The 26,383-nt window shown below is 47.7% G+C and overlaps 1 protein-coding gene across 1 annotated transcript in view; it reads left to right on the forward strand.

Moving 5' to 3' along the window:
- RECQL4 (RecQ like helicase 4) overlaps window positions 1–25,856 on the forward strand; it is a 37,870-nt gene extending 12,014 nt beyond the window's left edge. The window contains exons 9-25 of the mRNA XM_083621859.1: window positions 1,597–1,728; window positions 2,020–2,169; window positions 3,270–3,362; window positions 4,355–4,491; window positions 6,489–6,572; window positions 7,165–7,353; window positions 7,457–7,639; window positions 9,133–9,337; window positions 11,093–11,370; window positions 12,346–12,483; window positions 15,855–16,011; window positions 16,875–17,004; window positions 19,726–19,892; window positions 21,604–21,790; window positions 23,035–23,197; window positions 23,912–24,020; window positions 24,833–25,856. Of these exons, the coding sequence (XP_083477985.1) occupies window positions 1,597–1,728; window positions 2,020–2,169; window positions 3,270–3,362; window positions 4,355–4,491; window positions 6,489–6,572; window positions 7,165–7,353; window positions 7,457–7,639; window positions 9,133–9,337; window positions 11,093–11,370; window positions 12,346–12,483; window positions 15,855–16,011; window positions 16,875–17,004; window positions 19,726–19,892; window positions 21,604–21,790; window positions 23,035–23,197; window positions 23,912–24,020; window positions 24,833–24,954 (2,624 nt within the window). The 3' untranslated portion in view covers window positions 24,955–25,856. The remainder of the gene's footprint in view (window positions 1–1,596; window positions 1,729–2,019; window positions 2,170–3,269; window positions 3,363–4,354; window positions 4,492–6,488; window positions 6,573–7,164; window positions 7,354–7,456; window positions 7,640–9,132; window positions 9,338–11,092; window positions 11,371–12,345; window positions 12,484–15,854; window positions 16,012–16,874; window positions 17,005–19,725; window positions 19,893–21,603; window positions 21,791–23,034; window positions 23,198–23,911; window positions 24,021–24,832) is intronic.
- The last annotated feature ends 527 nt before the right edge of the window (window positions 25,857–26,383 follow it).

Here is a 26,383-nt window from a genome sequence, read left to right on the forward strand (position 1 = left end):
AAGACCTGTGGAGTTTGTTTTGGATGGCTACAAAGACTCTCACAAAAAAGGAGAAGGAATCAGTTGCAGAGTTTGCACAACTTCCTGCAATGTCTACAAGCCCTCACTGCCCTTTTATTAGGAAAGCTGCCAGCAGAGTCTTGATCGGGCTGTCAAGCACAAAGACAAGTAAAAAGTCCTCGTTGTAAACCATTTGACCACTTTGTTGGATTGACTCCATAAGATGTTTTTTATTATTAATCCTCAGGTGATTTTAGGTATGTTTTCTCAGCTCTGGCCATTCCTTCGGTTTGGTTTGGATTTTTAAATTGACTTGAAACCCACCCCGAGACTGTGAGGTGAAGGCTGGGATAGATAAAACCAATCAATCAATAATTGCCATATTTGGAAAATGCTTTTTCACTAACCTTTGCATAAGGACATGAAGGCTACCTCAATTGTCCTGTGACATTGCAATGCTTTCTGAGGAAGACACTATTTCTGGCCATAGGATTAGCACATCTAGCAGATAACGACTGAGTTTGCACATTAATATTAAACCCATGGTTTAGTTTTGCACATGTGAGCCTCAGATTCTTGCCCATCCTCCACCTCAGCTGCAAGATGGAGGTTGGGAATTTTTGCTTCAGTTGTCAGCTAACCTTGGCTGCTACTGGTGGTCTCTCATTAGTGGCATGTGGCTGTTTAGTGAACCAGCCAACTTCAAACTGTGGGTAATATTCTTAGCTATGGTTCTAGTGAAACAGGCTAACACCTAACCAGTTCCTGGTTGGGGCATAATAAGTCAGGCATCCCCAAACTTGGCCCTCCAGATGTTTTGGGACTACAACTCCCATCAACCCTAGATAACAGGACCAGTGATGATGGGAACTGTAGTCCCAAAACATCTGGAGGCCCAAGTTTGGCCATGCCTGTAATAAGTCATTGTGCTTAGTTGGACGAGGAAGCTGAAACTTCTGGTCATCTTCCTGCAACTGCACCAAAGCCCAGGGCAACCTGGGCCATAGGCAAGTCCCTGGCCATCTTTGCAGAAGGAGGAGGAACCCAGGAGGCTGCCTTAGACCAGTAAACTCAGTATTGCCCATACGTTGACCGGCAGCATCTCTTTAGGGTTTCAGATGGGAGTTTTTCCCTGAGCTACTTGGAGATGCCAGGGTTTGAACCTTTTGCATGTAAAGCAAGGTGGGCTGGACTTTTTTTGGCTCAGGGGCCTCTTTCACCCTATGTCAATATTTCAGGGGCCATATGCTGAAATGGCCACTCCATGTTCTTGCATGAAAACACAGGAACACAACCCCCTCCCCCTGACTGTGCAAATGGGGTGAGGGGGGCTGGCATTGTCTGTCTTCCCTCATCAAATAATCAATAGGGAAAAGGTGATTTGCATCTACACCAGTGTGCTGGGCTGTGCCTACCCCACTTCTACCCGAATTTGTGGTCTTGTATGGTCAAAAGCAATTGCTGTGGAGGGGGGCACAGCAGGCCCCTGAACTAGGGTTTACCACCCCTGATGTAAAGCACATGCTCTACTCCTGGAAAAGGCATTTTCTTTCCATTATTTTGATTGCTCCAAAGCAGCATCTCTTCTTCCTTTAGCTGCTACTGAGCAGCTCTCTGCTGCGGACCCCCAACTGAAGGGAGATGGCTCTGCTGCCAAAGAGGAGGTGCCACTGCTGACTTTGGAGGAAGTGGCTCAGATGACCAACACAGCCTACAGCAAGATCTCAGGTAAGAGGCAACGGCTGCATCTGTAGCACCCTCCAGTCTGATGCTATGTGGTCTCAGATCAGGAAGAACTTGTCACAGGTCAGTTCCCACTGTGCTATCAGGGCATTTTTCTGAAAGTAGATACAAGTGCCATGGTGTCAAGATGAAGAAATAATTTGGGGCTTTCCTTGCAGCTGGTATAGAGGCTGCAGCTGGTGCAAAGACACTACGGTCCAGCTGGTATATTAATTAATAAACGATAAAGATAATAATATTCATAACTTGTTGTTCTTCCCCCTCCTTCTTCGCCAGCAAAAAGTGAGAGCGGCCAAGGAGGCCTGAAGCAGCTTGCTCAGGAGGAAGAGGTTCACCTGTGTGTGCAGAGGCCTGTGTTCGAAGTTCTCCCACCACCTCCGCCAACAGAACCTCTGTACAAACTGGGGCAGGATGGGAAAGTGAGAGGTAAAGATTCCAAAAGGGTGTCTCTGCTGCCCCCCGAAGGCTGGTTGTCGCCAGCCTCCATGCAGTGGTGAGGCAGAACTTGCTGCAGAATTTCACTTTCACTTTTCATTTGTATACGGCCTTTCTACATTACTATACTCAAGGCAGTTTACAAGCTGAAGAAACAGCAAAGTCTACAGCAGAATCCACACACCTTATAACAATCCGATCCAATACAAAAAAAAAACAAAAAACATAATGTTAAACAACTTGCATCACATAAAGTCGTATTCAACAACCCACTGGAATACAACAGTACACAATAAAATTAAGCACCAGCAAATAATAAAGCAAAAAATAACCTGTAGCAATTACAGTAAGTACTAAGCTATTATCAATAAAAAATAACAGCAAGTCACAATGCACCAAAAGCCACAGTGCATACAAGACCATGTAAAAGTATCAAATTGAGAAACAAAGACACACAACATATGAAATTCTTGTTTTTTAAATCCTTGAATTCATCTTGCCTTCCCACTTAACCCACCCAAGGATGAGCCGAAAAGACGAGGCCTACCTGCAGAAAACCTACAGAACTGATTTCCTCCCCATCTGTTTCTCCCACGGCCCACTTGCATTTCCAAAGGCAAGGCGTCCACATTTGGGGTTTTCAGAATCCCCAGCTGCTTGCAGAGGCCATTCCCCCCCCCCCCACCGCCCCAACCCCGGACTTCTCTGGCCGCCTGAATTTCAATCTTCCCCGCCCCAAAGAACAGAAAAACCGTGGCGGGCGAACAGCTATTTGCCTCCCTTCTCCATCTAAGGAGGGCTTCTGGGGACCCGTGCTGGGATGGATACCAGCCAAGGCCCAAAGCAGCCGCCATCAGACTCACCCTACAGCCACAGCTCCCAGTTAAAAGGCCCTAGTTAACAGTCGGTGTGGGGTTTTCCTAAAGTGCTTCTTGCCAGTGTTGTGAACAGGTTTCACTCTCACTGATAAGGGATTTTGCAGAATTTCTACCTAAGTCTCTTTCCCCTGATGCTTCCATGAGTGTGGAGTCGTTGCGGGGGACAGGCCTTGCCCCTTTCTTGACTGGATCTCTGTTCTGTGTCTCATGCAGAGACCCCTCCAGAAGTGTTGGAAGCACTGGCTGAGTTGGGTTACGCCACCTTCCGGCCAGGACAGGAAACAGCCATTATGCGGATACTCTCAGGTGAGAAGGGTTGTTTGCAGGAAACTTCCTCATCTTGCAGAGTGAAAAAAGGATGCAGTTTACTTGGATGTGCAGCCAAGCTGTTGTTGCTGGTGACCAGATGTGGTCTTGCTGCATCCTTTTCCAACCCTGTGGCCTCCAGATGTTTTGAACTACAATATGGCTGTGCCGACTAGGCTGATGGCAGTTATAGTCCAAGACACCAGGAGGGCACTAGGCAGGGGAAGACTGTTGCCAGATGCAACTTCCAAGGAATAGGAGCTGGTTGATAGGGACAGAGGTGTTGCAGCAACGGTTCCAGTTGCTTAAGGGGTTATACGTTAATGTTAGCACCTTGAATTGAGTCCAATAACATGGAGTCATCAAGTTGTATGACTTCCCCTGCATGCGAAGATAGGCTCCAGTGGATTGAGTGGACGAGACCGAGAGTTGGTCCAACAGTCAAGAAGGCAGTTCCTGCTCATGCTGTAGAGATAAGTGAGGGGCAGATAGGACTCGTCAGCCTAGGAAGGTAGCCCATTTAGGAGAAGGGAAACTGATCCTGAACATCCGCTGCCTTGCGGGATATCTTCAGGAGAAGGAAAGGCTAAAGAGTAAACCCTACACAAATGCGGAGCTGAGTCCCTAAGGCGGTTGGATAATGTCTTGTACTCCTCCTTCTGGCAATTCCTGCAGCCCAGCTGGTTCTAAACGTCTCACTCTGCTTTCCTTTGGACCCCATCAGTGAGTCTGAGAGGGGGGTCTTGTCGTCTGGGCAGCCCAGGACCTCCAGACACACAGCCCAGGCTTGTGCACCGAGGTGATTTGACTTCATCCCCATACGCACAGTCCATTGTCACTTGAACAGATGGATGCCAACAGCAATATAATTTTATACTTGGAAGGGACTCAAAGGATCATCTGGTCCAACCCCCTGCAGTGCAGGAATCACTGCTATAGGCAGCCCGTGCAGATTGCTGCTGCTGCTGCTCTTAATTCTGCGACTTCTCTAGGGCTCTCTACGCTGGTGGTCCTGTCCACAGGAATGGGGAAATCTCTCTGTTACCAGCTCCCTGCGTACCTGTACAGCAAGAGGTCCAAATGCATCACGTTGGTGATCTCACCATTGGTATCGCTGATGGATGACCAAGTAAGTTTGCTGGTGCTTTTGGATTTGGAGGCTGGTGTCATTTCCTTGCTTGTGGTCCAGGGATGGTGGTGGTGGGGAGCTCTCCAGGCTCTAGTAGAGCCAGTGTGGTGTAGTGGTTAAGAGCGGTAGACTCGTAATCTGGTGAACTGGGTTCGCGTCTCCGCTCCTCCACATGCAGCTGCTGGGTCACCTTGGGCCAGTCACACTTCTCTGAAGTCTCGCAGCCCCACTCACCTCACAGAGTGTTTGTTGTGAGGGAGGAAGGGAAAGGAGATTGTTAGCCACTTGGAGACTCCTTTGGGTAGTGATAAAGCGGGATATCAAATCCAAAATCAAATCCAAACTCTTCTGTAGATTTAGGAACACAGGGAACCTGCCTTATATCCAAAGCAGACCATAGGTCCATGTAGCCGATTTCCGTACACCCATGTACAGCCCAAGTCTTCAGCGCCTGCATGGGCTGGGTGTCGGGAGCACCTTCTCCGACCTTCCGATCACAGGAACGCAGGAACAGCAGCACAGCATTCCTGAGGAATAGGTCCTGCTGCAGTGGACTGACATTTGCTGATGTGAGCACCTCAAAAGCAGCAGAGTGACGGAAGCAAAGCTGTGGAGGTTTTGTTGCATACCTAATTTCTACTGATTAAACAAATGAAAGAACATAACAAACATGTACGAGAGATACAGCTCTCTCATACTGCCATCTTGTCTCTAGACAGATCAAAGAAAACCCAACACAGTACCAGGGACGGAAGTCTGGAAGAGTAGTTCCGCCCCCTCCTTTCTCACAGACAGAAAGTAAAACAAACATGATCTGGTGATCCTTGCAGTGGGAGGGATGAAAATACTGACATCCCAGGGTTGTCTTCAAAGACTGGCAGTGGCTCTCCTGGTTTTTGGACAATAACCTTTCCTAGCCCTCCCTGGGGCCTTCTGCATTCAACCTCCACCACCCAGACCCTAGCAGTGTGCTTCTGGTCTTCTGCTGTGATTGCTTTGAACTGTGACAGCGGAGGAGCAAGGCCTCAGCTGGACAGGCAGGCAGCTCTTGTCTATTTTCAATAGAGGACATTGAACAAACCAGTTTTTGACACAAACCTGCTTTTCAAGTCTTTATTATTATTATTTATGGAATTTATATACTGCCCTGTACCTGGAGGTCTCCGGGTGGTTCACAGAACAAAATCAAAATGTAAAGCCACAAAGTATATAATCAAAATGAAAACAAAAACCCAATAAGTTCCTTTCAATAAAGTAACTTTTCTTGGTCCATTTTGAAAAGCTGTAATGGCAGGTAGCAGAGCTGGGAAAGTCTATCTGAGTTGCTGCCCATGAGAGGAGGTAATGCAGTCATACCTCGGGTTGAAGTAGCTTTGGGTTAAGCATTTTCGGGTTGCGCTCCGCAGCGACCCGGAAGTAATGGAGCACGTTACTTCCAGGTTTTGCTGTATGCGCAGATGCTCAAAATGACGTCACGCACATGCGCAGAAGCGGTGAATCGCGACCCGCGCACGCACGGACGCAGGTTGCATTTGCTTCAGGATGCGAACGGGGCTCCGGAGCAGATCCCGTTCACATCCAGAGGTACCACTGTATTCAGGTAGATGGACTCTCTGGCCTGGAGTTCAGATGCAGCGGTATATCTGTAAGAACAAACGTTGAGTTCAGCTTCTAAGAATAGAATTTTGAATTATTTGCAAGCAGGTTCCCTTGCAAAGGTTTCCAACTCCACTCTAACTCAATCCTGGTTATTAAGCAATAAATTAGATCCCCTCCCTGCAAATCATTTCTCTCCCCCAACAAGTTTTTTTGGATGGCATGACCCTAGCATCAGCATATTTCACCCCCTCAGAGGAAGTTACAGAGGAGGGACAGCTTGCAAGGAGGTGGCTCTGGGAACCTCAGTGTGGCTGGAGGGGACCCCCATCTCTTTTGACTGTTCTGTGTCCACCATTGGTTCTTCCTTCAGTGACACACATTTTGTGCTTCCTTTGCAGGTCTCTGGCCTTCCCCAGTGCCTGAAAGCCGTCTGCATACACTCGAACATGTCCAAGACCCAGAGAGAGGCTGCTATGGACAGGGTGAGGCGACTGATGTAGAGGCTACGTAATTCTTGATGTAACTGCAAAATTCTAGGGTGCCCTGGGCTCCTTCCAGCCTCCGGTTTGCAACTTGTAAATAGTAATAAATTGGTAGCATGCTGTCAAATGCTCAAAGCACAACATGCCTTAAAAAAAATAATTAAATTTTATTTAACATAATTATTACAAAATACAAGCAAAATACATACATACATATATTTTTCAGATAAGCACACACATATAAAAAAGAACAAAAAAGAGAAAGGAAACGGGGGGGGGGAGAAAAAGAAAAAATAAGGAAAATTTGGAAGAATTTTTTCCCAATTTTTTCTATAAATATCTCAACAATAAAATTTCATTGATTGACTTCCATCGCTTACACTGCACTTCCTATATACACTTTAAGCAAATTTCTATCTGTTATTCTGTATTTTTCCCATACAATCTCATACAAATATTCTAATCAATACCTGTAGTCTTTACAACATTCCTGTGGGGCAAGTCGGCATTGTAAGACTTTTTAAATTAGTTTAAAAGAAATGTTAAAATTGGAAATTATGGCTCACGACTTGCCGGCTTTCTATGCTTGCAGGTCAAGGCTGGGAAGGTTCATGTGCTCCTTCTGTCCCCCGAGGCCTTGGTTGGGGGAGGCGCCTCGGCCTCCAGTTGCCTCCCACCAGCAGATCAGCTGCCCCCAGTAGCTTTTGCCTGCATCGATGAAGCACACTGCGTCTCAGAGTGGTCTCACAATTTCCGCCCTTGTTACCTGCGCCTCTGTAAGGTATGGAATCTGTGCGCACAGAAGCAAGATGCAACACAGGTGTGTGCATGAGGAACACCTGCAAGCAGCAAAGCCTGGCTAGGTAACACCTTCTCTCCGGCAGGTTCTTCGGGACCGCTTGGGCGTGCGCTGCTTCTTGGGCCTCACAGCCACCGCCACCCTCTCCACTGCGCGGGACGTGGCTCATCACTTGGGCATCCCAGAGGCCAAGGGGATTGCTGTGCGTTCTGCTGCTGTCCCTCCAAACTTGCATCTCTCTGTCTCTGCAGACAGAGACAAGGACCAGGTGAGTCTGGGGCCCGACTTGCTGCCTATCACTACTGTGTGGGAGAGGCTCCATCTTCAGAAGTCTTTCTGGTTGCTGATTTCCAGCCGTATGTTGTGGAGTCTGGGGAGTGTTGTAAACAAAATCTGCCCTTTTTCCCTTATGGGGTATCCAAGAGCCCATATAGAGTCTTTACGTAAGTTCCCTATCGGTAGGAGAAAATAACAGAGGCCAACCAGAGAATGTTGTTGTTGTTTAGTCGTTTAGTTGTGCCTGACTCTTTGTGACCCCCTGGACCAGAGCACGCCAGGCACTCCTGTCTTCCACTGCCTCCCTCAGTTTGGTCAAACTCATGATGGTAGCTTCGAGAACACTGTCCAACCATCTCGTCCTCCACCGTCCCCTTCTCCTTGTGCCCTCCATCTTTCCCAGCATCAGGGTCTTTTCCAGGGAGTCTTCTCTTCTCATGAGGTGGCCAAAGTCTTGGAGCCTCAGCTTCAGGATCTGTCCTTCCAGAATGGATACGTTTGATCTTCTTGCAGTCCATGGGACTCTCAAGAGTCTCCTCCAGGACCAGAATTCATAAGCATCAGTTCTTCGGCGATCAGCCTTCTTTATGGTCCAGCTCTCACTTCCATACATCATTACTGGGAAAACCATAGCTTTAACTATACGGACCTTTGTTGGCAAGGTGATGCCTCTGCTTTCTTTTCTTTCCTTTTTTTTTAAAAAAAAAGCAGAGACAACCAGAGAATATTGAGAAGCAAAGCAGTTAGTAAGCCTGATCTTTATTGATCTGTTGCAACAGGGTCCTCACTCACCACAATGCAGGAGGGAGGAGGAACCCAGAACAATGGCGTGCAAGGCCTTATATAGACTTTTGAAATTGCCACCCTGTAGATCAAGACCCCCAGAAACATCATACATACATCACAGAAGGGGTGTAGCTCAAGACCACCACCCCAGATACATCATACCTACATCACAGAAAAGGCGGTCTAAAACAGAAATTTGAATGTTGTTTTTCTCCTGTCGTTGTTTATCTCCTGTCTGGCAGGTTACTAGATTGGATACCCTGCTTACTTGATTGGATTGCCTGGAGAGCTTGGCCAGTCTTCTGTAATGATAAATACTTAGTTCCTGGGCCAGGTCACAGCCTCACACCCTATTCATATCTTAAATGTGCCCTTAAGACAGGATTTGTGAAGGAAAAGACAATGGGGAGGTTTCCCACTCTGACCTTGCAGAGAAAACATTTGCTCAGTTTGGGAATCAAAATGGTTTCAGGTCGGTCTTCCTGTGCTGATCTATGTATGTGCTTGGTTGGTACACTTATGAACCTTTAACATATACCTAAGACCTCAAAATTCCTATCACAGGAGGATCCCTCGTCTCTCCGGTGATGGTCTTTTGGCATTCCCTTCTTCCACGCTGAGCAACACATGTCACTTTCCCTCGAGCATCTAGGGAGGCAGTCCTGCATCTCAAAGTTGGCAACTTTGTTCTGATTCCAGGCCTTGGTGAACTTGCTGCAAGGGGAGAGGTTTGGGAGCCTAGACTCGGTGATAGTTTACTGCACACGCCGCGAGGAGACGGCCCGGATCGCAGCCCTTATCCGCACGTGCCTCCAGGGTGTGAAGCTCAGAGAACCCCCCAATGCTGAGGAGCAGGAGGAGGACAGCAGCAGCAGCCTTGCTAGCAAGAGGAAGAAGGCAAAAGGTGGTGGTCACTGGCTTGGCTGGTTGTTGGGAGAGGCAGGCTGGGAAATGGAGGGGTCAGAAAACAGGAGAGCTGCTGGTTTTTTCTTCCAGTTCTCAGGCCAAATTGAAAATGCATTTATTTATAGCCGGCTCCACTCCAGAGGCCTGGAGTGTGTCATAATAATTTTTTTAAAGCTGAAATACCCTGTAAAAATAAAACTAAAATGACTGGGAACCACCTAAATTCCAGCTACACAGTAGGTAAAGGTAAAGGGACCCCTGACCATTAGGTCCAGTCGTAGCCGACTCTGGGGTTGCGGCGCTCATCTCGCTTTACTGGCAGAGGGAGCCGGCATACAGCTTCCGAGTCATGTGGCCAGCATGACTAAGCCGCTTCTGGCGAACCAGAGCAGTGCACGGAAACGCCGTTTACCTTCCTGCCGGAGCGGTACCTATTTATCTACTTGTACTTTTGACGTGCTTTCGAACTGCTAGGTTGGCAGGAGCAGGGACTGAGCAACGGGAGCTCACCCCGTCACAGGGATTCGAACTGCCAACCTTCTGATCAGCAAGTCCTAGGCTCTGTGGTTTAACCCACAGCGCCACCTGCGTCCCCACACAGTGGCTACCTTGCACTTAACCCCAAGCTTCAGAGTGTATAGTGTAACATGTCCCAAGGAGATACTCAGGCACACAGAGTGAGAAACTGAAATATCCATGCACCCCAGGAATCCTTGCAATGTGGCTCAGGGATGCTCTCTCAGCACCGCATGCAGAAATTAAACAGGGCAACTTCATGTTCCGCCAGGCCTTTGGTCAGGGCTCAGCCTGACTCCCCTTTTCTTTGTGTATAAGAACTAATATGAAAGAGGCCTCCCAGCTTTCTCACAGGCCTAAATGAGTACCTAAATGAGTGGCTAAATGAATACCTCAAAAGTCAAGGTTCGAGGACAGAAATCTGGCTGAGTCTGGAATAACCTTGTGAAGTGAAAGGATAAGAAAGAGGGATTTATATCTAGAAGTTAGGATAGAGATGATAAGGAAAACAGGAAGACACAATGAGAGATAAAGGAGGTGCTGTGGGACTGGTGGAAGTCAATGTCTTCTTGTTGTTTTAGTGTTTATAGTATTAACTTGAAAGATATGGATTTGTTTTTTGTTGTTTTCTTTAGTTTTCAAATGTTGGTTTTTGTGTGTTTATTGTTATTTTTCGATATTTTTCGTATTGTTGTTGTGTGGAAAATACTAATAAAATTTATTTATTTAAAAAAATAATAATGAAAGAGGCCTCCCAGCATTCTCACAGGCCCATATAAAATCACCGTGAACAGTGGGCCGATGAGCACTTACTGATCCCAACCCTAGCCCTGCGGAAAGCCATCTAATTAGACTTTGATTTTGACCTGTTTTTAGGAGGTAATTTAATTATTGTTGATGCTAGCTGCCCTGAGCCCATCTTCGGCCGGGGAGGGCGGGATAGAAAAAAAAGTTTATTATTATGTTATTAAAAAAACAAATAAAATTTTGTGCTGCCATTGGGAGTTGCATCTGTTGGATTTCTCCAGAAAGAAGCTGCAGTTCCCAGTGCTGGAGAGCAGTTCTGGCCGGGGAGGGCGGGGTATAAATATTATTATTATTATTATTATTATTATTATTATTATTATTATTATTATTATTATTATTATTATTATTATTATGCACCGAAAGCCTCTCAGAGCCCTGTCAAGTGAGCCTTGCTCCTGTTCTCTCTCTTTTTAATCCCATTTCCTCGTAGCCAAAAAGAGCATCCGCCGCCCCCTGAAGTGGATTGCCGAAGCTTACCACGCCGGCATGTCTGCTGGTGAGCGCCGCCGGGTGCAGAACAACTTCATGTCCGGCCAGCTGCGGGTGGTGGTGGCCACGGTGGCCTTCGGCATGGGGCTGGACAAGTCCGACGTGCGGGGCGTGGTGCACTACAACATGCCCAAGAACTTTGAGAGCTACGTGCAGGAGATTGGGAGGGCGGGCAGAGATGGCAAACCAGCCCAATGCCACCTCTTCCTGCACCCAGAGGTAAGGCCTGCTGGACTCTACTCGGGTTGTGTGATGGGTTTGTTGAGCCCTTCGCAATAAATCCCTCTGCTCAATCAGAGATATACCATATTTTTCGCTCCATAAGATGCACTTTTTCCCTCCTAAAAAGTAAGGGGAAATATCTGTGTGTCTTATGGAGCGAATGTGTGGCCCCCGGAGCCAAATTCACCATCAGATCACATAGCATGTCCATGGCTACAGCCTGCACCAAAAAACACACGCATCCACTGTTTCGTGGGGCCGCAATGGCGCAAAAAGATGGTTACAAAGCACCGATCCACATGGATCCTCAGGATTTTTGCATTGGGTCACCCCAAATTCACCGTCAAATCACATATCATGTCTGTGGCCACAGCAGGAACCACAAAAATCATACCTCCACTGTTTTGTTCAGAATATTTGTTTTCTTGTTTTCCTCCTCTAAGAACTAGGTGTGTCTTATGGTCAGGTGCGTCTTATGGAGCGAGATATGCGATATTTACAGTTTTTATTGTACATTATTTACAAGGTACAGAGCATCGCTTCAAGCATCTGAATCATCCGTAGCAGATCCCGGGAATGGGAACTTCCTGCTCCTCCTCCAGCAAATCAGTTTGGGCAATCCCAAACGCCTCCGTTGTTCCCGGCGTTTTAACCCCCTCCTGTCCTGAGCTGACGGAACAGGTCTTCCCTCTCCCTCCATGCCTGAGCTGGTAGAGAGGTGCAAATGCTTGCTCACACCAGGGAGCCTTGCCTCTGCCTGAGTAGCTTCCCCTTGCTCTCCACCCCTCTTCCAGTGCCGCCTCTTCTACCAGCCCGTCTCTCTCCCCCTCTTTCAACTCTGGAGCCTTCCCTGCCAGCTCCGTGACAGGTTGGTCCTTGTGGGAATTCCTGCCTGGTGGCAGCAGCTCCTGCAGTCTGTCTCCTTTCCCCCTGCTTCCACAAAGTCACACGGCTGGTCTTCTCTCTCCCTAGGGCGAGGATTTGCACGAGCTGAGACGGCACATCTACGCTGACACGGTTGACTTCTTCACTGTGAAGAGGCTCGTACGGAAGGTTTTCCCTTCCTGCAAGTGCCGGGAGCTGCATGAGAAACAGCGGGAGCTCAGCAAGGTCAGGAAAGAGAGTGGAGAGGAGGCCAGAGATCTCTTGGGGTGGCGTTGCTCTTCCTGATAGCCTGCAGGGTCAAAAGTGGTGGCAGCCGCAGCCGCTTTTTCATTTGCAGTATCTATTGCCCACTCTTTGAATGTTTTCAATCCCAGAGCAAGGCACAAAGCAATAAAAGTAAGTAGTGGAAAACAATATACAAAAACTACAAACTCATATAAAGATCAATAAACAACTCAGTTCTGTCATAGAGTAAACAAGCAAAATTGCAACACCAGAAGTTAACATTTTCTCTTTAATGAAGTGCAGGCCTCAAGGCCAGGTAAAGGTAAAGGGACCCCTGACCGTTAGGTCCAGTCGCAGACGACTCTGGGGTTGGGGCGCTCATCTCGCTTTATTGGCCGAGGGAGCCGGTGTCCAGCTTCCGGGTCATGTGGCCAGCATGACTAAGCCGCTTCTGGCGAACCAGAGCAGCGCACGGAAACACCGTTTACCTTCCCGCCAGAGTGGTACCTATTTATCTACTTGCACTTTGATGTGCTTTCGAATTGCTAGGTTGGCAGGAGCAGGCACTGAGCAACGGGAACTCACCCCGTCGCAGGGATTCAAACCGCCGACCTTCTGATCAGCAAGCCCTAGGCTCTGTGGTTTAATCCACAGCGCCACCTGCAAGGCTAGGTAGTGACGTGCAAATAGGTTTGCTGGCTTCCCTCATCTCTTTTTACCAGCTAGCACAGACTGCATTCAGGGTCCTCCAAGGTCTTGTGGATATACGAGCCGATTCTGGGACTGCGGCTGTGTAAAGAGCGCTCTAGCATCCCTGCATTGCTGACTCCTAGCCTTTCCCCCCAAAGGCACCCTGAAAAACTGCTTCTCTGGGCCTGCAAAGCACAGCCCACATAACCATCTAGCTCTAAATCTCCTGTGGACCCATTCAGAGCAGGGTCATAGAACTGTAGAGTTGGAAGGAGCGCAAGGGGTCATCTGGTCCAACCCCATGCAAAAGTGAAGGTGCTGTTGCTGCTACCTATCAGTGCAATGCCTACATATGTGGTTGGTGGATCTGGTGGACTCAACCATGTTTTGGATCTGCTAGCCTGGTCCCCATAGGCTAGCTCTGTTTGTTTATATTGCTGTTCTACAAGGATATCTTAGCAACATTTTTTGGTGCTGCTTTAAAGATGTGCATTTGTAAAATTGTATTTTTGTACTTATTTCTGATGTTTTTATGATGCTGCAAACCACTCGGAGGTGGTTTCTTCCAAGTATGGTTGGGTACATAACTTACTTAGATAAATGAATGGCTCTCATGACTAGAAGGGTCAGTAGAGTCCCTGAGGTTCTTTCTTTCTTTCTTTTTTTATGATATAAATTTTATTAGTATTTTCCACACAACAACAACACAAAGAATATTGAAACATAACAATACTGTACACAAAAACCAACATTCAAAAAAAACCAAATCGATATCTTACAAGTTACTAATATAAACACTAAAAAGAAAAACAAACATTTACTTCACCAATCCCACAGCACCTCCTTTATCTCTCATTGTGTCTTCCTGTTTTCCTTATCATCTCTATCCTATCTAGATATAAATCCCTCTTTCTTATCCTTTCACTTCACAAGGTTATTCCAGACTCAGCCAGATTTCTGTCCTCGAACCTTGACTTTAAAGGTATTCATTTAGGCACTCCCATTCTTTTTTTACTTCACTTTTTGGTTTTTGTCTTATTATGTCTGGTCAATTTGGCTAATTCTAAGTATTCTGAAAGCTTACATAACCACTCTCCCCTAGTGGGTAACTGATTCCCTTTCCAGTACTTAGCCACCAGGATTCTTGCTGCAGAAAAAAATTAGTTTTGTCTTTTAGAATATCATCATTTAAAATTCCTAAAAGGAATGCCTCTGGCCTTTTACTATATGATATTCTTAGTATTTTCTTTATTGCTTCGTGGATCGTGGAATCCCTGAGGTTCAGTGAGAGTCCAAGTTAGGAGGGACTCTGCTCCAATTTGTGTGGTTCTGTTGGGGACAGAGAAGCGTTCTCCACATCCGAATTCTAGGTTGAGATTCCTGCATTGCAGGGGGTTGGACTAGGGTCCCGTCCAACTCAGCAGTTCTATGCTTCTATGAATTCAGCATGCAACCCTCTAGCCCCAGGGTAGGATAAGCAACCAGATGGCATCATGGTCCACAAGACAGTTCTTGTCTCCTGGAGGAAGAAGTGTCTCCCTTGTCTTTAGGAAGAATCATAGAATGGTACCTTTGGTACCCCCTGCAGTGCAGGAATTGCAACTGAAGCATTTATGACAGTTGGCCATCCAACTTCTGCTTTAAAACCTCCAAGGAAGGAGAGTCCACCAGCTCCAGAGGGAGTCCTTTCCTCTGTCGAAGAGCTCTTGCCATCAGAAAGGTCTTTGTAATGTTCAATCAGAATCTGCTTTCTAGTGAGTTGAATCCGTTTGTGGTCCCTTCCTTTCCCTGCTGCCTGCCTGCCATTGGTCTCTCCTGTGTGCAGTAAAGACACTTTTCGTATTTACGGGACTGCCACTCCTGGTATGCCCTGCAGAGGACCTTAAGGTCCATGAACAACCATAGTTTAGAGGTCCCGGGCCCTAAGGAAGCCAGATTATCCTCCACCAGGGCCATGGCCTTCTCAGCGATGGCTCCGACCTGGTGGAATGCTCTGTCCCATGAGACCAGGGCCCTTCAGGATTTAACCTCCTTCCGCAGGGCCTGTAAGACAGAGCTATTCCGCCTGGCCTTTAATTTGAACTTAGCCTGAACTTTTATTCCCCTTCCTTCCCTCCCTCTCCCCTTTTTATGAAGAGTACCCGTTGTGGGATCCTACAGCTAATTCTCCCCTGGTCTCCTCACTGGCCCAAATAGGACTACAGTGGTACCTCGGGTTAAGTACTTAATTCGTTCTGGAGGTCTGTTCTTAACCTGAAACTGTTCTTAACCTGAAGCACCACTTTAGCTAATGGGGCCTTCTGCTGCTGCCGCGCCGCCAGAGCACGATTTCTGTTCTCATCCTGAAGCAAAGTTCTTAACCTGAAGCACTATTTCTGGGTTAGCAGAGTCTGTAACCTGAAGCGTATGTAACCTGAGGTACCACTGTAATTTAGCCAGCTAGCCCTGGTGATCATCTAATGTTTATTGGATGGATTTCCCCCCTAAATTGATTTTTGAATTCTGAATTTATCGTAATTCACGTTTTATACTGTATTTTATGCTGTTTTTTGTTGCATCAATTAAGTGTTTTAAATTTCTTGTTAGCCATCCTGAGCCCGGTTTTCTGAACCGGGAAGGGTGGGGTATAAATAAAAATTTGTTGTTGTTGTTGTTGTTATTATTATTATTTTCACATCTAGGGCGGTGAAGTGGGTGATGCAGAGATGTTGGCTGCCTTGGAAGGGAGCGACGAGGAGCAGCCTGATCCAGGCGACGGCCGTCCTCGGGTCTGTTACAAGCATGAGCGAGCTATCCCCATTCAGCAAACTGTGGAGGCCCTGGACTTCCGAGAGGAAGGTGAGGAGGCCAGACTGGTGGTTAACTTCCAGCTCCCAAAGGAGGACGAGGGCAGGGCCGGCCCCTGCCCCACAACTGCTAAGCCACTCCTTGCCCTGTGTCGTTGCTGGTGGCTGCCCAGCTTCCTTCTCTTACTGGTCATGAGCCTTTTGCACACTCATGCACAAAGATGTTCTTAGCCAAGTGGGGAACTTGAACCATGGTCTCTCCTAGGTCCTTGTCATTTAATCCCCACAACCACCCTGCGAGATAGGTTAGGGTGAGAAGCAATGACTGGCCCAAGGCCACCACCCAGTCAGCTTCATGACAGAGTGGGATTTGAACCATGGTCTCTCCCGGGTGCTCTAACCACTGCACAACACTGCCTTTCTTTAGGCCACACAGGGGTTAATAGGGAAGGAGTGGGATGGAGTCCCTGGGTGCCTGCCTTTTTCCTTGGGCTCCCAGGGGCCCTCTTGCCCTGGGCCCAGGTGGAGCTCATCTCAAAGTTGGCCCACAATCCCTCTGCCTCATTGCAAAATTGGGGGGGGGGGGAGATGTGCCAGTGGCGCTCTCTGCTGGACTGTGTTTTATATGTCAAGCTTAAATGCAAACTTCTTTGCAAACAGACAGCATAAAAAATGGGGTTTTGTTTGGAGTGAAATAGCTCAGAATAGCAGAGCATGATACCCTTCATCTTGGGGTCGAGGCTTGGGGTCGAGCCTCATGTTGGGCCAAACATTCCCTGAGTATTTCAGGGGGTTGGACCAGATGACGCTTGGAATTATTTCTATGACTCTATGAAAGACTTTCCACCAGAGATGGATGCATAGCAGCAGCAGATGCCCCCTCCCGCTCGAGAGATTTCTTCTTTCTCCCTTCAGGTATAGAGACGCTTCTGTGCTACCTGGAATTGCACCCCCGCCAGTGGGTGGAGCTCCTGCACCCCACCTTCTCTTCCTGCAGGGTGGTCTGCTACGGTGGCCCCCAGCAGCTGCGGGCAGTGGCTCAAAGGTACGGAGGGGAAGGTAGCTTCTGGTCGGGGACAGAGGGTGGTGCTTGGGGGGGATCTGTCGTCACGTCACTCCTTGGTGTGTGGAGTGCCTCAGGGTGTGATACTCTCCCCGATGCTTTTCAACATCTTTATGCGCCCCCTCGCCCAGCTTCTTCGGAGTTTTGGGTTGGGTTGCCATCAGTATGCCGATGACACCCAACTCTATCTGTTGATGGATGGCCATCCTGACCCGGCCCCAGACACACCGACCAGATGGTTGGAAGCTGTGGCTGGATGGTTACGTGGGAGCCGGTTGAAGTTAAATCCTTCGAAGACAGAGGTCCTGTGGCTGGGACGGGACGATATGGGATTGGGGGGGGGCAACTCCCATCTCTTGCAGGGGTGCAATTAGTGCCAGCATCGTCCGTTAAGAGTTTGGGTGTAATCTTCGATACCTCCCTCTCTATGGAGGCGCAGATTACAGCTATAACAAAGGCGGCATTTTTTCATCTCCGCCAAGCTAAGCAGTTGGCTCCTTACCTCTCTCGCCCTGACCTAGCCACTGTGATCCACGCGCAGGTCACCTCCAGACTGGATTATTGTAACTCGCTCTATGTGGGGCTGCCCGTGAGACTGACCCAGAAACTCCAGCAAGTGCAGAATGCCGCAGCGAGACTCCTTACGGGGTCCTCGCTGCGAGATCACGTTCACCCGGTGATATACCAGCTGCACTGGCTCCCGGTGGAGTACAGGATCAGGTTTAAGGTGCTGGTTTTAACCTTTAAAGCCCTATACGGCCTAGGACCCTCGTACCTGCAGGACCGCCTCTCCTGGTATGTCCCATGGAGGAACTTACGGTCTTCAAACAAAAACATCTTGGAGGTCCCAGGCCACAGGGAGGTTAGGCTGGCCTCAACCAGAGCCAGGGCTTTTTCGGCTGTGGCTCCGATCTGGTGGAATGCTCTGTCCCAAGAGAGTAGGGCCCTGCAGGACTTGACATCTTTCCACAGGGCCTGCAAGACAGAGCTGTTCCACCAGGCCTTTGGCCAAGGCACAGCCTGACATCCTCCTCTGGTAATTCTTCACAGAATTCTAGCCCAATGGTTGCCATCAATTTGATTTGAACTGATTTCATAATGAATTGTTTTTAGAATGCTGTATTATTTTACGGTTGTTAGCCGCTCTGAGCCCGGCTTCGGCTGGGGAGGGTGGGATATAAATTTATTATTATTATTATTATCATTATCATTATCATTATCATTATTATTATTATTATTAATCATCATCATCGCTCTGAGCAGGGACCTGGGGGAAACTGAGCACTGGGAAATGGTGGCACGTGGATAAGCTTCTAGGGGACTCAGAAAGAACCCAAGGGAAGAGTGGATTATTGGGGGGGGGACGGAACCTCTTGTGACCAGGGTCGCATGACACCCTCAGCCTTAAAGCAAACCTGAGGATTTTGTTGCCTGGTTGAAGGAGTCAAACAAAGCACATTTTCATGAAGCTGATTCATTCTCACACTTGAAACAATACAATTAATTGTAGGTTTTATCATTGTGCGCCCACACGTATGGTTTCGCTGTTCAAATCGCTTGTTGCTGTATAGCTGTTTTTGCACAGGCTGTTTCGAGTATCGTTCCTGATGGGAAAACAGGATGCAAATCGAAATAAAAATAGTTATAACAATTCCTTCCGTCCCCTGCTGGGCCAGACAAGGGAGCATAAAGAGCTTTGCAGCCCCCTGGCAGTTTGGCACAGCTGTCTTCCAACCCATTTCTGAGGTGTCCCCAGATGTGACACAGATTGCCGCAGTGACAGCTCAGCTGGAAAACATGAGGGCTAGAAGCCTCCTTTTGAAAAATGCTGCGTTCTGTGCCAGATGCCAGTTTTCATGCTCACAGCTTGGCATGATCATGGAGAGTACACACAGAGCCCTAATTGTACCTGGGGAGCTGGGTATTCCTTGCGTTCACTGGATGAACTGAAGCTGTCCCCTTGATGACTATGATAATTTATTAGGAGTGGATTTGAACTCTGCACTCTTCCAATCATTCCATCTGTGCTTGAATCCAAGCTTGCCAGATGAAAGTGGTGCATGTTCTAGTTATCTCCCACTTGGACTACAGCAATGCGCTCTACGTGGGGCTACCTTTGAAGGTGACTCGGAAACTGCAATTAATCCAGAATGCAGCAGCTAGACTGGTGACCGGAAGCGGCCGCCAAGACCACATAACACCGGTTCTGAGAGATCTGCATTGGCTCCCAGTACGCTTCTGAGCACAATTCAAAGTGTTGGTGCTCACCTTTAAAGCCCTAAACAGCCTCGGTCCTGTATACCTGAAGGAGCGTCTCCACCCCCATCATCCAGCTGAGGTCCAGCGCTGAGGACCTTCTGGCGGTTCCCTCCCTGCGAGAAGTGAGGTTACAGGGAACCAGGCAGAGGGCCTTCTCGGTAGTGGTGCCTGCCCTGTGGAACGCCCTCCCAGCAGATGTCAAGGCAATAAACAACTATTTTACTTTTAAAAGCCAACTGAAGGCGGCGCTGTTTAGGGAAGTTTTTAATGCCTGGTGCTGTGTTGTTTTTAATATTCTGTTGGAAGCCGCCCAGAGTGGTTTGGGAAACCCAGCCAGATGGGCGGGGTAAAAATAATAAATTATTATTATTATATAAATAGACCCTCTTTTGCTCCCCTACGGATTTCTCACGTGTTGACTTCTCTTCCTCCCCTTTCCCCCAGGTGCCCTCCTCTCGCAGTCTGTCTGGCCCAGCAGCGCCTGAAAGGGGTGGACCTTGCTCATGCCAGCTCTGTAGAGTTTGACGTCATTGAGCTGGCCGACTCCATGGGATGGGAGGTCTTGCCAGTGAAACGAGCTCTCCGTCAGCTGCAGTGGAGCACTCAGAACGGTAACCAGTCAGTGGGAAGCCTATCTAAGGTGGGCTGGGATGGGAACAGCTGTCCCAGAGAGCAGGCCTTCTGCCTAAGCCCCCAGCCAGTCTTGGTTTAGGAAAGAAGCAGAGAAGCCACATCTTGTCGGCCGCTCATCCCTTGTTTAATCTTGGCTGGAAGGTTGGGGATTGGGGAAACGGGGGTGCTGTTCTTTAGAGGGAAAGGCCTTCTGAGTGACAAGGATGGAGGAACTTGTGATTCTAAGGCAGTCCCCCACTCTCTTAATATCTGACCCAGCAGGGCCACAGTGGGAAAAAACTCCCTTTGGGGGCTTAAGGTGGAGGCTCGAACCAAATTCCCAGTTAGTCAGACTATTCCACAATGCCTTGCCAGACATAGTCCAAAAGAACGGGAGAGCGTATCCATTAACACACACCGTAGAGAGGAAATGTGTGTCATTTTGGCTGTTTATTTCCTAGCCAACCACCTGCCACCCTTGTTGCTCCACCATCTCTTCACCTAACCACGATCCTTGAAAACACTTCCACCACCCAGTTATTTTTACTATACATGCAGAGCCCTCCTTGCACCTTAACTGGAGTTGTTTTTCACTCTACCATTCAGCCATTAAAGGTAAAGGGACCCCTGACCATTAGGTCCAGCCGTGGCCGACTCTGGGGTTGCGGCGCTCATCTCGCTTTACTGGCCGAGGGAGCTGGCGTACAGCTTCCGGGTCATGTGGCCAGCATGACTAAGCCGCTTCTGGCGAACCAGAGCAGCGCACGGAAACGCCGTTTACCGCCGGAGCGGTACCTATTTATCTACTTGCACTTTGACATGCTTTTAAACTGCTAGGATGGCAGGGACCGAGCAACGGGAGCTCACCCCGTTGCGGGGATTCGAACCGCCGGCCTTCTGATCGGCAAGTCCTAGGCTCTGTGGTTTAACCCACAGCGCCACCTGTGTCCCTGTTCAGCCATTCAGTTCCTCCTAAACTGGTTCCTGCCGATTTTGTGGCCAGACTACCCTCTGGCGTACATGGCACCAGCCTCCCTGGTAGTGGGTCTTGCATGATTTCTACCTAACCTTCCAGTGAAATTGAACATTGGAAGATTCAGAACTCGGACACAAGAAATGGCTTCTTCACCCAGTGCATAACTGCAGGCTCCTACAAATGTTAGCGTTGTCCACCAATTTCAATGGTTTTAAAAGAGGGTAGACAGGCTCAAGGCGGGTAAGACTGTCAGTGGCTACTAGCCGCAACAGCTGTGTTCTAGTTTTAGTGTCGTAAGTAGTAGCCTCTGGGTGCTGGGAATTGCAAGTGGGGAGAGAAGAAGAAGAAGAAGAGTTTGGATTTGATATCCCGCTTTATCACTACCCAAAGGAGTCTCCAAGTGGCTAACATTCTCCTTTCCCTTCCTCCCCCACAACAAACACTCTGTGAGGTGAGTGGGGCTGAGAGACTTCAGAGAAGTGTGACGAGCCCAAGGTCACCCAGCAGCTGCATGTGGAGGAGCAGAGACGCGAACCCGGTTCCCAGATTACAAGTCTTCCGCTCTTAACCACTACACCACACTGGCTCTCTGAGTGCTATTGCTGTGCTCATGCCCTGCTTGTGGCCTCCCCCAAGGGGCACATCATTGGTCACTGTAAGACCTGGATGCTGGACCAAGTGGCCTGATTCCGCTGCAGGCCTCTTCTTAATTCTTCCCTTCCCTTGTGGCCCAGGTTCCCATGTGTCTAGGAAGAGCGGGATCCTTGTGGAATTTGGTCAGTTTGCTTTCCACCTGCGCTCCTACGGCGATCTCACCGACAAGGAGCTGGACTCAGTGTGTGACTTCCTGCACCAGCGAGTGACGGGCCGCGAAAAAGCTGCCCTTTCCCAGCTGCAGGCCTGCTTCCAGGCCTTTCAGAGGTGGGTAGGCACAAACTGGCACCACTTTAAAAGGTGGGCTCTGCTGCATGTGAGAAGCTGGGCAAAAGAACAATGTGTTCAGTCTGGGGGCAGGAGAGAGGAGAAAGAGCTCCTGTTCTAACAGGGAGGTAGAACCACCTTGCGTTTATTTATTTTTTATTATTATTTTTAAAGTTTTTATTAATTTTCAATACAATATACATATAATACCATATCAAAGATTTATCACAAATTATATATTATGGAGTTCCTTCAGCTTATCTGCCAATCATCCGTAATTAAATTTTAGTTACGCATTTCCTAAATTTAATACTGCCTTTTTATATGCCTTCCTAATCTTATTTTCTTTTTTACAATATTCCTCAACCTTTCACAGAGCTTCTTGAAATCCCACGAACGTTGTTTGTTCATCACATATATTTTTCAGATATTCTACAAATTTTCCCCAGTCCTCGATGAACTTATGGTCTCGTTGATATCTAATCTTCCCAGTTAATTTGTCCAGTTCTGTACAGTCCATCATTTTCATTCTCCATTCTTCCAGGGTCGGTAATTCCTCCTGTTTCCATCTTTGGGCCATTAATATTCTCGCCGCTGTAACTGCATATTGGAAAAGTTTACAGTCCTTTCTATTTATTTCATTTCCTACTATTCCTAACAGAAAAGCTTCTGGTTTCTTTACAAATGTATATTTCAACATCTTTTTCAGTTCATTATATATCATCTCCCAGAAACCCTTCACCTTCTTACATTCCCACCACATATGGTAAAATGTCCCTTCTTTTTCTTCATTTAAACCACCTTGCGTTTAATGGACACAACAGGTGCTTGTCATGGACTGGCTATATGCTGAGAAGGGGTGGGAGGCACCAGTTGGGAAGCCTCCTTCCAAAGGGATAATAAAGTGTTAACTCGTACAAATAATAATAATAATAATGGGCTTCCCCAGCCACTCTGGGCAGCTTCTAAAAAAATATTAAAATACCGTAATACATCAAACATTAAAAGCTTCCCTAAACAGGGCTGCCTTCAGATGTCTTCTAAAAGCCTGGTAGTTGTTCTTCTCTTTGACATCTGGTGGGAGGGCGTTCCACAGGGCGGGCGCCACCACCGAGAAGGCCCTCTGCCTGGTTCCCTGTTCCCTGCTGAACGATGGGGGTGGAGACGCTCCTTCAGATTCCCTTTACAGCTAAGAAAGATTTGCAAAAAGAAAAGTATTCCCTCTCCCTTGTCTTTTTGAGCAGTGTGGCTTTCCGCGCCTGTGCCTCGTGCTGTGACCACGGGGGCGAGGAGAAGAGCGCCCAGCTGAAGTCTCTGCTGCTGAATTATTTTGAGAAGGATACAGATGAGGCAGATCCTGCACTCCCAAGTGAAGAGCAGGGCGCTGAGGATCTCCAAGACATTAAAGTGAGAGAAGCCGCTCTTTGCTCCTCCTCTTAATGGCACTGAAGCGTAGAATGACACAGGCATCTCTTTTGGGCTTCTCCAGATTGTGGCCACAGTCAGGCACCGTGTGTGGCAATGTGCCACTGTCTCTGTCCCCTAATCCTGCACTGCTCCTGGGACTTCATGGTCCTCATCCGTTTCATAATGCTATATATGGGTCTGAGTAGGCTTTCTAAATATCTCCTGAGATAATGATGGGTGGGTTGGTGAACCTCTGGCAGATTTGTTCACATTAACTGTGTGCTCTCCACTGATGTGTGGTTAGGGACTTGCTCTGAAGACAGGGAGGGTTCTAACCCTGCTACTCCTCTTATTTTTCAAAGGAGAGGGTCATAACTCAGTGGCAGAGTAGGTCCTTTGCAGGCAGAAATCTCCCATTTTAAAAAGGGCCCAAGAATCAAGGAGCTGGAAAGACCTTGAGTTGCTGCCAGAAGGAAGTTCTGGGCTAGATAATCAGTAGATTTACCCTGCCCACTTTTCTACCTGTGCAAAGAAGTGAGTTCTCTTCTCCCTTTTAAGCCAGAGGTGAGAAAGAGCCCTTTCTGGAGACACTTCCAACTACCAAGTGCACAATGCTGAGCAAAGATGAGTCTAGTGTTTTGACTTGGTACAAAGCAGCTCAACATGTCCAAATTGGTAACTAAACTCCCAGTATGCTTTGCTTCCCAATTTCAGCTTCGGGACTGGGAAGAGCAAATACGAGCTGACGTCCGCAACTTCCTGTCTCTCCGCCAAGATGAGAAGTTCACTGGCAGGGCTGTGGCCAGGATCTTCCACGGCATAGGTGAGGATGTAATTCTCCAGCCATTCCGTGGTCTGCTCTGCTTCTTGCATCAGCACAGAGCCTGGCACTGCACAGGTTGTTGTTGTTCAGTCATTTAGTCGTGTCCGACTCTTCGTGACCCCCTGGACCAGAGCACGCCAGGCCCTCCTGTCTTCCACTGCCACCCTCAGTTTGGTCAAACTCATGCTGGTTGCTTTGAGAACACTATCCAGCCATCTCGTCCTCTGTCGTCCCCTTCGCCTTGTGCCCTCCATCTTTCCCAACATCAGGGTCTTTTCCAGGGAGTCTTCTCTTCTCCTGAGGTGGCCAAAGTATTGGAGTCTCATCTTCAGGATCTGTCCTTCCAGTGTGCACTCAGGGCTGATTTCCTTCAGAATGGAGAGGTTGGATCTTCTTGCAGTCCATGGGACTCTCCAGAGTCTCCTCCAGCACCATAGGCTGAAATCCACCAAAACCTCCAGAGGGCACTTGTGCTCAATCGCGATCTGATCTCTTAAGGGCAAAGGCAACTGAGCATCATATTTGTAGAACAGCCTTTTCCAACCTGGTGCCTTGTAGATGTTTTGGACTACCAACTCCCTGGACGTGGCTGATGTTTGTTGTAGTCTTAAAAACACCTGGAGGCTACTACTTTGGCAAAGGCTGCTGCAAAGTGAACAAAACTGGTAATCCTTAACTTTATGTCAGCAATGTAGGCCAAGTAGAAGGCTCTGTTGGGCCCTCTAATGGCTGGCATTGCTCTGTTTTTCTGAGAAATGACCAAACACTTGTAATTCTTTTGGTGGCTGATTGAGTTTTCTCTGTTTGCACAGGAAGCCCACGCTACCCGGCCCAGGTTTATGGCAGAGACCGACGTTTCTGGAGGAAGTACATACATTTTGATTTCAACAAGATTATACGCATGGCCACGGAAGAGATCATCCGTTGGAACTGAACTGAGCCTGCACTGCCATCTCCAGGGATGAAAGCCCAGAGCAGAGCTCCACGGTTCCCTCAAGCCTGTGTGCAGGTTGCTCTAACTGCATGATGCAACTGACCAGCCAGCATCCCAGGAGCCAAAATAGCACCTCCTGCTCCCCTTGAGGTTTTGCAGAACTTCTCTGCAAGGCAGATGGAAAGCTGGGCACCTGAATGGACTTCTCTTTTGCCCTAAATAAGCAAAGGTTTGGGGGGAAATGGCTTGTTTTTATCTCCAAGCCCTTCCTATTTTTGTATGTAAAGCTTCCTTTTTATGTTTGATTTTTTACAAAATTGTCCTGATTTTAATTTTTTTTTTTAATGTAAGGAAGAGTGTTAAGTCTTCTAACTTCTAGGAATTTTTATTATTTTTATTTATTATCTGGAGTTCTACATATTTTGCAAATCTTGAAGTGTGTTAATGGATGCCTTCCCTCCTTCCTCCAGGGTTCCAGCATTGGAGGGAGGGAGGTTGATTTAATAAATAATGATAATAAAATATGTATAAAAGGAGGACCCATGATTAAGGGTAGAACATGCACACACAATTGGGAGACATACAGGAGGGACTGGTGTCAGCAAGCATAATCTTGAAGAACTGATGGGCAGATCCTCTTCCATAAAAGAATTGTGAAGATTTGCTTTTACATGGCATTTAGAAATATAATGCTTTAAATGTTTGACTGCTGCCCGCCTCTTCACCTGCGATAAACCTATTTCATTGTATGCAGGGCCCTTTAACGTATTTTTTAATAAGCTGTGGAATGCTTGCATTGTTATAAAATTGATCACGAACGGACCGTCTTAATTTAGCACTGATTTTTCTCTCAATTCCCCCATATCCTTTTTGTACATTTGCCTTAATAAATATACAAAGAAGTTTATATGCAGCCTTCCCATCTACTTGATTAGGAACTAAACAGGTGAGGAATTTAATAGTAGTAGTTGTTTAGAACATTTGGACCCCACTCTACAGCCAAAAAGGTTCCCAGAGCAGCTTGCATACCATCAAAACAAGACAGTCCCTATCCTCTGACTTAGAATTAAATAAACCCACAACACCTGAGGGAAAAGAGACAAGGAGGGAAGAGGAAAACCGAAACTCGCACACTGGTTTCTGTACAGGTTTCTGTAATGACCAGCTGGCGCAGATCAGAGGCAGGTGCCTGATGCAGGTAGGCCCCCAGCAAGGCTGATGGAATGAGTGAGCGCTGCGTCCCATCTCCCCCGCTGAGGCAGCCAGAATTGCAGTTCTCTTGACCTCATTCTGTGAAGAAAGTGATTAAGGTCTCAAATATATCAATTAAATGTTCATAAATTTACAAATCTATTTGCCAAGAAGTGATGGGCAGTGGCCATGATCTTCGTTTTTTTGATGTTGAGCTTCAGACCATATTTTGTGCTCT

Source organism: Podarcis filfolensis (genome assembly GCF_964270895.1).
Source record: "Podarcis filfolensis genome assembly, chromosome: 7".
NCBI classification, from domain to species: Eukaryota; Metazoa; Chordata; class Lepidosauria; order Squamata; family Lacertidae; genus Podarcis; species Podarcis filfolensis.